This window comes from Neofelis nebulosa, chromosome 7, assembly GCF_028018385.1.
Source record: "Neofelis nebulosa isolate mNeoNeb1 chromosome 7, mNeoNeb1.pri, whole genome shotgun sequence".
Lineage (NCBI taxonomy): Eukaryota > Metazoa > Chordata > Mammalia > Carnivora > Felidae > Neofelis > Neofelis nebulosa.
In genome coordinates this window covers 49,790,469-49,804,198 of record NC_080788.1, presented here as the reverse complement: position 1 = coordinate 49,804,198, position 13,730 = coordinate 49,790,469, and the positions used below count along the sequence as shown (strand labels likewise).

General features: G+C 37.4%; 1 protein-coding gene and 1 long non-coding RNA gene across 3 annotated transcripts in view; one reads left to right on the top strand and one right to left on the bottom strand.

Annotated features, from left to right (window-relative positions):
• The window catches only part of PIGB (phosphatidylinositol glycan anchor biosynthesis class B), a 40,244-nt gene that overhangs the window by 7,392 nt on the left and 19,122 nt on the right, over positions 1 to 13,730 (top strand). Inside the window, exons 4-5 of one of the 2 annotated variants that reach the window (XM_058737666.1) lie at positions 320 to 424; positions 2,361 to 2,491. In XM_058737666.1, the coding sequence (XP_058593649.1) occupies positions 320 to 424; positions 2,361 to 2,491 (236 nt within the window). The remainder of the gene's footprint in view (positions 1 to 319; positions 425 to 2,360; positions 2,492 to 13,730) is intronic. The other variant, XM_058737667.1, reaches the window with a different exon arrangement.
• On the bottom strand, positions 6,400 to 9,577 carry LOC131516533 (uncharacterized). Its single transcript, XR_009264130.1, has 2 exons — positions 8,989 to 9,577; positions 6,400 to 8,761 (listed from the first exon to the last, which is right to left on the bottom strand). It is a non-coding gene; the product is annotated as an uncharacterized LOC131516533 (long non-coding RNA).

Genomic DNA, 13,730 nt, shown 5'->3' with positions numbered 1-13,730 from the left:
TTGTAAAATAGAACCTTAACACAATGAAATGTTTTGCTGGCTATCTAAATTAAAAGTAGTAGTGTTGTAATATATAAATTACAGAGCAAGAATGAGAATGATAAAACTACCTTGGGCATTTCCCTGAAAAATTAATGTAATTTTTGTAAAAAAAAAAAAAACAAAACTATTTTTGCAGAAGAATACTATATTGTCTATTTTTGTACTAAGAATGGCCTTTAATTGATAGTTGGATCAGTTTGTTGATTTCTTATGATAATTCAACATGAACCATTAAGATGTTTTTAATATCTTTTTTTTTTTTTTTTAACTGTTGAAGATTTGGATTCCTAGACTTGCCCAAGCACTTCTGTCTGCTGTAGCAGACATCAGGCTTTATTCATTAATGAAGCAACTAGAAAATCAGCAAATGGCAAAATGGGTGGTAAGTCCTAAACACTTTAGAAACTATGTCACTTACTTCAATCCTACAGGCGTGAAACACATGGAAAAATATCAATTCTCAAAACAGCTTCAAAAGATAATTTATACAACTTTTTCGAGGTACTTCCATAATGAAGAATAACAAAATGCAAGTGGTGCATGCCACATATTTCCTTCTGATTGCACCTTGGGTGACAGAAGCCACTGATGCCCTCAAAATCTGTGAGAGGCTGAACCCTAGGAACAGCCTGTTTAAGGACCTTCACTCATCAAACCTGTCAGAGTCCTTGCCCCACCCTCCATAAAATTCAGTAGGAATTGCTAGGGGCACCTGGGTGGCTTGGTTGGTTGAACGTCAAACTTCGGCTCAGGTCATGATCTCGCAGTTTGTGGGTTCGAGCCCAGTCTTGGGCTCTGTGCTGACAGCTCAGAGCCTGGAGCCTGTTTCAGATTCTGTGTCTCCCTCTCTCTCTCCCCCTCCCCTGCATGCTCTCTCTCTCTCTGTCTCTCTCTCTCAAAAATAAATAAACATTAAAAAAAAAAAAACTCTTAAAAAAAGAAAACTCAGTAGGAATTGCCTACCTCACAGATCACATCCACTGTTTACAGGCTTTGTTCACTACCTCTAGCTACCTGAGACTGAGCCTAAGAAGTACATTTTCACTGAAGCATTCCTTCACCTCTAGCTAGAATGTTTGAAATAGACTCTGTAAGGGAGAGAATGTAGTGTAGAAAACTGTCTTTTGTCAGACTTTTTATTTCACAGTAGGGAGATTCCTGATCTCACACTCAGTCTTGAATTCAGCCATTCAGTGGTTCCCATTGAAACCATATTCTGAAGAGTGATTGGATTCTTTAATATTGTGGTTAACCTCACTTGGCTCTTTCCTAAATTAAATAAACTTATATGAGCCAGCTTAGAAATCTTACTACCTTTTTAATCCTGTCTACTAGAAAATGTGTTCCAAGTTCCAAGTGACCAATTAATCAACACATTTCTGGAATATAATTTATTAAATATTTATTAATAAATATCAATAATTTAGTAATCATTAATAAGACATCTGCTGGTAGGGTGTTTGTTTGCCTTAAAAAGACAGATTGGAGTAGTGATTCACTCCTTCCTAATTTGATTCAAGGATACAATCAGTCTCTATATACTGTACATTGCTGAAGGCTCAACCTAAAATGGCAAAAGCATAATGCCTTTGAAATCCTTACTCCAGAGTAGCAGTACTAGATTCTTCTGGTTTAAGAAAAGTCTTTAAATCCACAAACAATTGGAACATTTTTTAAAGGCTACATTTCAAGAGACAGGAAGCTAGTTTAACATCCTTGCACCAGCTAACAAGCTTTTTGGAAGACATTTGCTTTGTAGACTTGACGGTTCTGTTTGCATGTTCTCCCAAAAACTGGTTTATTATTTTAGTCAATTTCCAAATTAAAATTTAACGATACATCCTGATAGTCATGTTTTTATTCTCTCCTGTGCTGTCTTAATTTTTCATCAAAATATAAGGCAACATTCCCAACCAAAGTCAATAAAAAACCGTCAAAAGACTTGTCAGTAATAAAATGCAATTTTCAGGAATACTGACTGGAAGAATGAACTTATGAACTTCAGTCTTCTATAAACTCTATCATCAACCTGTTTTATGCCTTCTCTTAGTGGGAAGTGAGACTTCAATCAAATGCAATGCCATAAGAATTTACCTGAAAATATAAACTTAACTTTAACATATATATGTGTGGAATCATCACAGACCTGTGTGTAATATAACTTCTTGGAAACAATGTTTGGGCATGTCTGTTTTCAATATCATTTACCTTTTGATGTGATTTTTGCAGTATGTTGACTTGCTGTTTTCCATAGAAGAAGGTAATACCGAGCTTTTCCACTTCCCATTCAATATATGTTTGCTTATAATTGTTCTTAGTTTTTTTGCCAGTTATGCTCTTGGTTCACATGGTATTGCTGTACCAGAACTCTTACAAACACCATGGAAACTGTTCTCACTATAATTGCTCTTTTCTACTATCCTTTGGAAGGTTCAAAGTCTATGAACAGGTGAGATATATTACTGTTAATAATCATGTACGAAACTTGAAAAATCTTAAATATCAACATATGTAATGTCTGGTGGACTCCCTAATGTTCAAGTTTATTAAAACCACACATTTTCAGTTGATATATTTATTATAGTAGGAAACAGATATATGCAAACTAGGCAATGAAGGGCAGTTTAATAAAAGGACTGTGTACAAATGTTTAGTCAGTGTTTAGAAAAGTCAATAAGGAGATAATCAGAGTACCCCCGGGCTAGTCACAGGAGGAGATTTCTGTTACTCCTTCGTCCCCAAGGAGAGGAAATTGTTACAGGAATCCATATAGAACTGTAACTTTCAGAGAGGACCCCAATAGGAGACAGGCACAGCCAGCCTTTAGCCATAGCAAGGAGAAAGCTGGGGGCGGGGGGTGGGGGTGGTGGTTAAAATACTCTGACTCAACTCTTCTGCCCTCCAGTTAACCAAAGCCAACCAGAAGCCAGAAAGCAAGTGGGCTCATTGATGTAGTCCAGACAGGTCAGCATCCCTCCACACAGAACAAATTTAGAGTAAAGGAAAAGAGATATGGAAGGGCAGACAAAAAAATTTATGGATCCAGGAGATTAGGTCCAATATGGCAGCATAAGAAGATCCTGAACTCACCTCTTCCCTCAAACATACCAACTCTACAGGAACATATGGATTATTGCCTCCCAAAAAAGATCTAAAAATGAGATGAACTGCTGTCCACAACAAAGGGTAAAGATAGGTAAAAAAGGCAGAGACACAGTCTCACGACCCCCCCCCCACCCCCACCACAGTATGGCAGCACCCAATAGGGAGGGTTCTCACCAGCTAGGCATTTGTTACAGAAGAGCAAGGGATTGGTGCTCCACATCAGGCACTCCAGGTCCTGGGATGTGTACCAGAGAAACAAGCGCCCAGTACATCTGGCTTGGAAAATCGACAAGGTTGATGTCCGGGGTCCCCAAGTGCTATCGGAAACTGAGATTCCCCACTTGGAAGGCTCACATGTAGGCTTGCTTACCATTTAGACCCAGTGGAAAAACAGTAGTTTGAGAAGTATCCAATAGTGACCCACAGCAGGCGGGATATCACAGGTGTAGAGGTCTTCTCTGTGGAGAAAGGGGATCAACTCCACATCAGGAACACCCCCTTCTTGGGGATCTGCATCAGGAATATGGGTCCCTATGATGTCTGCTTTTGAAATCAGTAGGGTTTAACTCCAGAAGACCCGAGGCCCATAGGAAATCTAGACTCTGCTGTTTAAGGACCTACAGACAGTATCACTTGATCCAAGAACCAGCAAAGAGGCAGCAGTTGAAAATCACCTGAGCCAGACATAAGATTTAATGACAAATTTTAGTGTACTGGAGAGGCTGGGCACTTTCTTCAGGAACAGAAGTGCCAGTAGACACCATTTTTCTTGTCCACCTTCAGCCCAGCTAGCCCAACACTGGCAAGCAATAATTTAGTACTTTCCATTTACCTCGCTAGCATAGCTCATCATTCTCCTGCAGACCTGCCCCACCCAACCCACCCACCCTGGCAGGTGCTCCTCCAAAGTAGCTCCCACCCAGGGGGCAGCCTCTGTTGGGACTGGTACCCCTTCACAGTGACTCCAGCCCTGGGATGGGGGTAGACAGCCCTGCCCACCAGCATACCACACTAGTTGTGGCTGGGTTTCGGAGCCAGCCACACTGAGGTCTAAAGTCCATCAGCATGTCCACAGCAGCCACAGCCAGACCTCTCAGCCAGCTGTGCCAGGGGCTAGCCTGCCCACCAGCACACCCACAGCATTTGTGGCCTAATCACAAGAGGTCACACAGCCCATACAGAGGATACCCCTAGAATGCCTGGTTCTGGTGACCAGGGAGAATTGTACTTCTAGGCCCACGGGACACTACCTTTAACACAGGACACATAGCTAATCTACCTAAAACCAAGAAACAAACACGGAGAGATAAAACAAGATAGAGGAATATATTGTAAATGAGAATAAGACAAAACCTCAGTTAAAAAAAAACAAAACAAAACCTAAACTAAATGGAGACAAGCAATCTACCTGATAAAGAATTCAAAGTAATAGTCATAAAGATGCTTACTGAACGTAGAAGAGTGGATGAACTCAGTGAAAACTTAAGGAGATAGAAAAATAAATAAATAAATAAAAAATAAATAAATAAATATATATATATATATATATATATATATATATATATATATATATATACACACACACACACACACACACACCAATCAGTTCTTTACAATACAATAACTGAAATGAAATATATACTAGAGGGAATCAACAGCAAATTAGAGGATGCAGAAGAGCAATCTAGAAGACAGGGTAGTGGAAATCATCCAAACAGAAGATCTAAAGGAAAAGGAATTTTTTTTAATGAGGAAAGGTTAAGGGACACTAGGACAACATCAAGCAGACAAACATTTGCATTATATGGGTCCCAAAAGAAGAGAGAGAAAGGGGTAGAAAACTTATTTGAAGAGAAAATAGCTGAAAACTTCCCTAACCTGGGGAAGGAAACTGATATCCAGGTCCAGGAAGCACAGGGAGCCACAAAGAAGATGAACCTAAAGAGGTCCAAAACAAGACACATAATAAGGAAGATGCCAAAAAGTAAAGTTAGAGAATATTAAAAAACAGCAAGAGAAGAGCAACTACTTACATACAACAAAACACCCATACAACTACTAGCTGATTTTTTACCAAAACTTTGCAAGCCAGAGAGACTGGCATGATATATTCAAAGAGCTGAAATGAAAAAACCTATAATCAAGAATGTGCTACCCACTAAGAATTAAAGAGAGATTAAAAATTTTCCAGACAGAAGTTTAAAGTTCATTACCACTATACCAGTGTTTCAAGAAATGTGGAAGGAAATCCTTTAAGCAGAAAAGTCCGTAACTAGCAGTAAGAAAATTATGAAAGAAAAATTTCACTACAAAAGCAAAATACAGTAAAAGTAGTAGATCAATCACTTAAAGCTAGTATAAAAATTCAAAGACAATAATTATTTTTTATTGTCTTTTTACTTGTAAAAGTAAAAAGACAAAATTAGTAAAATCAACCACATCTATAATAATTAGTTAAGGGCTACAAAAATAAAAATATGTAAAATATGATCTCAAATACATAATCATGCAGAGAATAATGTACTGTGCTTTTAGAATGTGTTCAGATATAAGCAACTGTCAATTTAAACTGTTGTAAACATAGTGTTATACATGAACCTCATGGCACTAAAAATCAATAACAGATACACAAAAAAATAGGAATCCAAGCAAAGCACTATGAAAGTCATCAAATCACAAGAGTAAAGAAACAGAGAGCTACAAACAATAAACAGTTAACAATGACAATAAGTACATATCTATCAATAATTATATTAAATGTAAAGGAACTAAATGCTCCAACCAAAAGATATAAAGTGACTGGATGGATTAAAAAAAAAAAAAAAAAAAGACCAGTCTATGTGCTGCATAGAAGAGACTCAATTCAGACCAAAAAATATGTACTGAAAGTGATGAGTGCAGATATTCCATGCAAATGAAAGTGAAGAAAAAAGTGGTGGTAATACTTAGACAAAAATAGACTTTAACACAAAGACTATAATAGGAGACAAAGAAGCACATTACATAAGGATAAAGGGATCACTCCAACAAGAGGATATAACAATTGTAAATATGAATCCAACATAGCAGGACTTAAATATATAAAGCAAATATTAACAGACCTAAAAGAAATACAGTAGTAGGAGGACATTTTAATGCCCCACTTACAACAATGAATAGATCGTCCAGACAGAAAACAGTACCTCTACTGACACATTAAATCAGATGGGCTTAACAGACATAGACTAGTTCATCTTCAAACACCAGAATACGTTTGTTTTTTTTTTAAGTGCACATGGAATATCCTCCACAATAGATCACATATTAGGCTAAAAATTAGTCTCAATAAAGTTAGGAAGACTGAAATCTTACCAAGCATCTTTCCTGATCACAACAGTATAACACTAGAAATCAATTACAGTTTTTTAAAAAATGGGGAAAAAAAACCGTGAAGGTCAAAAACATGCAACTAAACAAGCAATAGGTCAACAAAGAAATCAAAGAGGGAATCAAAAAATATTGAGACAAGTAAAAACAGAAAGAACATTGCAAAATCCTTAGGATGCAACAGAAGCAGTTCTAGGAAGGAAGTTTATAGCAAAACAGGCCTACTTCAAGAAATAAGAAAAATCTCAATCTAACCTCGTACCTAAATGAAGTAGAAAAAACAAAGAAAACCCAAGGTTAGTAGAAGAAAACAATAAAAAATCACAATGGAAATAAATAAAAAAAAAGAAAATATCTGTGAAACTAACAACTGATTCTTTAAAAGGGGGTGCCTGGGTGGCTCATTTGGTTAAGCATCTGACTCTTTTTTTTTTTTAATTTTTTTTTAACGTTTATTTATTTTTGAGACAGAGAGAGAACATGAACGGGGGAGGGGCAGAGAGAGAGGGAGACACAGAATCGGAAGCATGCTCCAGGCTCTGAGCCATCAGCCCAGACCCCGACGCGGGGCTCAAACTCACGGACCGTGAGATCGTGACCTGAGCTGAAGTCGGACGCTTAACCGACTGAGCCACCCATGCACCCCATGCATCTGACTCTTGATTTCAGCTCAGGTCATATCTCATAGTTTGTGAGTTTGAGCCCCACATCAGACTCCACGCTGACAGTGTGGAACCTGCTTGGAATACTCTCTCTCCTTTCTCTCTGCCCCTGCCATGTGTGCATGCTCCGCCTCTCTTTCTAAAACAAATAAACTTAAAACAATTATAAAAAAATAAATAAAAAATAAAAAGATAAGATAAATAATGTTGATAAACCTTTAGCCAGACTCATCAAGAAATAAAGGGACTTAAATCAGAAATGAAACAGAATTTACAGTCAACACCATAGAAATATAAAGGATTATAAAAGTACTACAAAAAATTATATGCCAACAAATTTGACAACCTAGAAGAAATGGGTAAATTTGGAAACATGTATTCTTTCAAGACTGAATTAGAAAGAAATAGAAAATCTGAACAGACTGATTTCTATTAATCAAATTGAATCAGCAATCAAAAAACTCCTAACCACTAAAAGTCCAGGATCAGATGGTTTTACAAACAAATTCTATAAAACTTTTACAGAAAAGTTAGTACTTATCCTCAAACTGTTCCCAAAAATTGAAGACAAAGGGACACTTCTAAGTTCATTCATTGTGAGGCCAGCATTACCCCGATAACAAAATTAGACAAAGACACTAAAAAAAGAGAAGGAGAAGAAGAATATTATGAGCCAATATTCCTAATGAATATAGATGCAAAAATCCTCAACAAAATATTAGCAAACTGAATTCAACAATACATTAAAAGTTATCATTTACCACAGTCAAGTGGAATTTATACCAGAGTTGCAAGGATCAATATAAGCAAATCAACATGATATATATACCACATTAACAAAATGAAGGTTAAAAAGCATTTGACAAGGGGCATCTAGTGGCTTAGTCAGTTAAGCATCTGTCTCTTAGTTTCAGCTCAGGTAATGATCCCATGGTTTCAGGAGTTTGAGCCCTGCATCAGACTCTATGCTGGCAGCACAGAGCCTGCTTGGGACTCCCTCTCCCCCCCCCCCCCCCCCCCGCCTCTCCTCCGTTCACACTCTCTCTCAAGATAAATAAACTTTAAAAAAAATTTAAGAAAAGCATTTGACAAAATTCAACATCCATTTAGGATAAAAACTCACAACAAAGTGGATACAGAGGGAACATACCTTAACCTAATAAAAGCCTCATATGACAAACCTACAGCTAAAAGCTTTCAGCTTTTCATCTAAGATCAGGAACAAGACAAGGCTGTCCACTCTCACCACTGTTATTCCACATAGTACTGGAAGTCATAACCACAGCAATCAGACAAGAAAAAGAAATTGGTATGGAAGAGGTAAAACTCACTACTGCAGTTAATATACTACATATCAAAAACCATAAAGTCCACACACACACACACACACACACACACACACACACACACACAAACTATTAGGACTAATAAATGAATTCAGTAAAGTTATAGGATACAGAATTAATATATAGAAATCTGTTGTGTTTCTATACAAACTAGCAGAAAGAGAAATTAAGAAAACCATTCCATTTATAAATGCATTTTAAAAATACCTAGGAATAAATTTAACTAAGGAAGTGAAAGACCTGTACTCTTTTCTTTTTAAAATTTTTTTTTAATGTTTATTTATTTTTGACAGAGAGAGAGGCAGGGGAGGGGCAGAGAGAGAGGGAGACACAGAATCGAAAGCAGGCTCCAGGCTCTGAGCTGCCAGCACAGAGCCCGATGCGGGGCTCGAACTCACGGACCGCGAGATCATGACCTGAGCCGAAGTCAGACGCTCAACCGACTGAGCCACCCAGGTGCCCCAGACCTGTACTCTTAAAACTATAAGACATTCATGAAAGAAACTGAAGATGACACAAGTAAATGGAAAGATATACCTTGTTCATGAATTGGAAAATTAATATTGTTAAAATGTCCATATTACCCAAAGCTATCTCATCAATGTGCCAATAGCATTTTTCTCAGAAATTAACCCTAAAATTTGTATGGAACCACCAAAAAGCCCTGAGTAGCCAAAGCAATCTTGAGAAAGAACAAAGCAGTAAGTATCACACTCCCAGATTTCAAACTATACTACAAAGTTACGGTAATCAAAAAAGTATGGTACTGGCACCAAAATAAAAACATAGATCAATGGATCAGAACAGAGAGCCCAGTGCCTAGGTGGCTCACTAGATTAAGCATATGACTTGATTTCATCTCAGGTCATGATCTCACTGTCATGAAATTGAGCCCTGCATCAGGCTCTGCACTGGGCATGGAGCCTGCTTGAGATTCTCTCTCTCCCTCTCCCTTTGCCCCTCCCCCATTTTGTGTGCTTATGCTCTGTCTGAAAGAAAGAAAGAAAGAAAGAAAGAAAGAAAGAAAGAAAGAAAGAAAGAAAAACAAAAAAGAAAGAAAAGGAAAAGAAAAGAAAAGAAAGAAAGAAAAGAGAGCCCAGAAATAAACCCTCACTTCTGTGGTCAATTAATCTATGACAAAGCTAGGCAGGAATATACAATGGGTAAAAGACAGTCTCTTCAAAAAGTAGTGTTGGGAAAACTGGATGGTTACATGGAAAAGACTGAAACTCAAACACTTTTTTCAAACCATATACAAAAAAAATAAAACAGATTAAAGACCTAAATGTAAGACCTTTAACCATAAAACTCCCAAAAGAAAACAGGTCGTAAACTCTTGGATGTCAGTTTTAGCAATATATTTTTAGATCTGTCTCCCCAGGCAAGAGCAACAAAATTAAAAATAAGCTATTGGGACTACCTGGAAATAAAAAGCTTTTTTGCACATCAAAGGGAACCAACAAAATTTAGAGGCAACCTACTGAATGGGAGAAGATATTTTCAAATGATATATCTGGTAAGGGGTTAATATCCAAAATACATAAAGAATACTACAATTAAAAATCACATGAAAAAAATGGGCAGAAGACCTAAATAGACACTTTTCCAAAGAAGACCTATAGATGGCCAAAAAACATGAAAATATGCTAAACATAAGTAACCATTAGAGAAATGCAAATCAAAACTACAATGAGATATCACCTCACACCTCTCAGAATGGCTGTATCAAATAGACAAAAAAATAAGTGCTGGCTTGGATTGGAGAAAAGGGATCCCTCATGCACTGTTGGCAGGAATGTAAATTGTTGCAGCCACTATGGAAAACAGTATGGAAGTTCCTCCAAAAATTAAAAATAGAAATACCATACATATAGTCCAGCAATTCCACATCTGGGTATTTATCCAAAGAAAATGAAAACATTAATACACACTTCTGTTTACTGCAGCATTATTTACAATAGGCAACATACAGAGGTCGTGACCTAAGTATCCATCGATAGATTAATGGATAGAGAAGGTTTGGCATGTGTGTGTGTGCATGCACATGCGTGTACACACACACACACACACACACACACACACACACACACAGAGTGGAATATTACTTAGCCATGAAAAAGAATGAAATCTTGCCATTTACAACAACATGGATGGACCTAGAGGATATTAGTGAGGTAAGTCAGACAGACAAAGATAATTACCATATTATTTCACTTAGAAGTGGAATCTAAAAAACAAAACAAATGAACAAACTTAACAAACAGACTCACAAATACAGGGAACAAACTGATGGTTGCCAGATGGGAGGAGGGGTGATTGGATGGGAAAAACATGTGAACGGGATTATGAGGTACAAAGTTCCATTTATAAAGTAAATAAGTCATGAAGATATAAAGTATAGCATTGGGAATATAGTCAGTAATGTTGTAATAACTTTGTATAGTAACAGATGATAACTATATTTATTGTGGTAAGCATTTTATAATGTACATGTCAGATCACTATATTGTACACTTGAAACTAATAATACTGTGTATCAACTATACTTCAATTTTAAAAAGTAAATTAAAAAATATATATGGGCCTGATTTGCGCTTGTATAACACGGGAAGCAAATGCCAAGCAAAGGGAACAACATGAGCAAAAACACAGGCTGTAAAAGGGTTTTATCTTATCGTGGGCAGGTTGTCCATTCTGCCACACACTCTAGTGTTCTCACTTCTGTAGTGAGAAGAGAAGAATAAGGGATGAGTCAGAAATGGGACTCTGCCCTTCTGCAGAATTTAGACTTTATTCTGTAGGTTGTAAGAAACTATCAAATATTGAAGACTTTTGAAAAGCATGACATAACCAAATATGATTTAGAAAGAATTCTCTTGCAGTACCAGTATTTAGGATATAGTGAAAGGGGGAAAGCCAGAATTTGATCTAATTAAAAAACTAGTATCCATTCTTCCTATATAAAAAGGTTGTTGGGAGAATCAAATCAAATAAAATCGTTTCTGCATTAGACTCCTGATTGCAAGAATAGGCATTCAGTTAAGCATACCTATATGATGAGAGCTTTACTGTAAGGTTAAAAATAAAAATAAGGAAAAGAGGCACCTTGTAGCCAGGCGCAGAAGAAAATTATAGAGTATCTCAGCCACATAAGTGAAATGAATGAATTTTATAGAATCCGAGGCAGTTTTGAGGAAAAGTCTGTTCTGTTGTGTCTTTATAGCCTCATCTGTGAATCTGTTTTGGTTGTCTAATTTTAAGCTTATAGCTAGTCTCCCTTTCTGTCCTCACTACCAACTGTCCAACATTCTCTATACATTCAGTTTGAGAAAATCTGATTAGGTCTGTTAAATGCATTATCCCTATTTGGACATAGTTTCACACTAGCCTGTCTTAGATTGCCTGGGTTCAGATGCCCTCCCCTGATTCAGCAAGCAGGGAAGGTCACGTAGCACAGACAACTACTGCATAAGCATTCTTCCCTGGATAAGCATGACAGGTACTATTCCTGGCCTTAGAATATATGATATTTTGCAAACTTCTTTAAAAATGCAGTTATTACAGGGGGGCCTGGGTGGCTCAGTCGGTTAATTGTCCGACTTCGGCTCAGGTCATGATCTCACAGTTGGGGAGTTCGAGCCCCGCATCAGGCTCCTCATTGACAGTGCGGAGCCTGCTTGGGATTCTCTCTCTCTCTCTCTCTCTCTCTCTCTCAAAATAAATTAACTTTAAAAAAAAATTTTAATAAAATAAAATGCAATTATTATAAATGAAAGATTTAATGATGGTGTGAGAATACCTAAGCATTGATTTCGGTAAAATGATAATAAAACATCTCTCATTAGAATTCAGTGAGGGGGGCGCCTGGGTGGCGCAGTCGGTTAAGCGTCCGACTTCAGCCAGGTCACGATCTTGCGGTCTGTGAGTTCGAGCCCCGCGTCGGGCTCTGGGCTGATGGCTCGGAGCCTGTTTCTGATTCTGTGTCTCTCTCTCTCTGACCCTCCCCCGCTCATGCTCTGTCTCTCTCTGTCCCAAAAATAAATAAAAAACGTTGAAAAAAAAATTAAAAAAAAAAAAAATAGAATTCAGTGAGAATCTATATAAAACATATAGCACAGGGTCTCTTACAAAGTAAGTGCTCAGTAAGTGTTGCTGATGACAATGATGTTAATTAAGTAAAGGAATATTTGAGGGCAATACAAAGGAAGGAAGGAAGGAAGGAAGGAAGGAAGGAAGGAAGGAAGGCAGGCAAGGAAGGAAAGCTTGACAAAGGGGAGGAGGGGGGAGGAGAGGAGGAAAGGAAGGAGGGAGGGAGAGGGACGAAGGAAGGAAGGAAGGAAGGAAGGAAGGGAGGAAAGAAGGAAGGAAAGAAAGAAAACAAGAACTATGAAAATATTCCTGACAAGTGACAGAACTTGATGTAAAACGATGGGAATGGGAAGGAAACAAAGTGGATGTGTGGGACGAGATACTGCTATTTAAGGGACTCTAAAATTTTAAGACTGAGAAACTGAGTGATACTATTAAATATTAGACACTGAACAGTTTTCAGAGAAGGTTTGGAGCTTATTTCAGACACTTTGATTTTGAATGCCAGTAGAGATCTGTGTAGAAATACTCAGAAAAAAAGTAAGAAATACAAGTGTGAAAGTTTGGAGTGAGGTTAGGACTACAAGTGTACATCCATCCGGGGATGCTGTTAGTAGTTTCACTACAGCAGAGGTTGCATTAGGATGTATGCAAAACAAACCAACCTATGAATATATTTTATTTCACCTGCACAGTGGCTTTTGTTTTGTTTTTTGAAGAAACTACTTGGAAACATTTTAAAATTGGGAGATCTTACATAAAATCTGGATTTCTGGTTTCTTTTGAAAAAATGAGAGGCCCAGCAACATTTTGGGCAAGGATTCCTTCGTGTATCAGAGCCTCCCCATGGTCTGCATCACTCATTTTTATTATTTATGTGGTCTCTGTAGGCACTTGAATTTGAAATCCCTGCTCTATCCTCACCAACATCAGAAATTTCTCTATAGCTACTTATTAGTTAATAGATATATAATGGTACCATAAAGTTGTTTTGTTTTCCCTGCTTTAAATTTTAAGCAGGGCTAAGTCTATTTCCATGTAATAATCTACTGTCTGTAGTCCTCATGATTAAATTACTAGTCTCCTTTAGCCAGTTATTGAGAGAAGTCCTAATAATAAA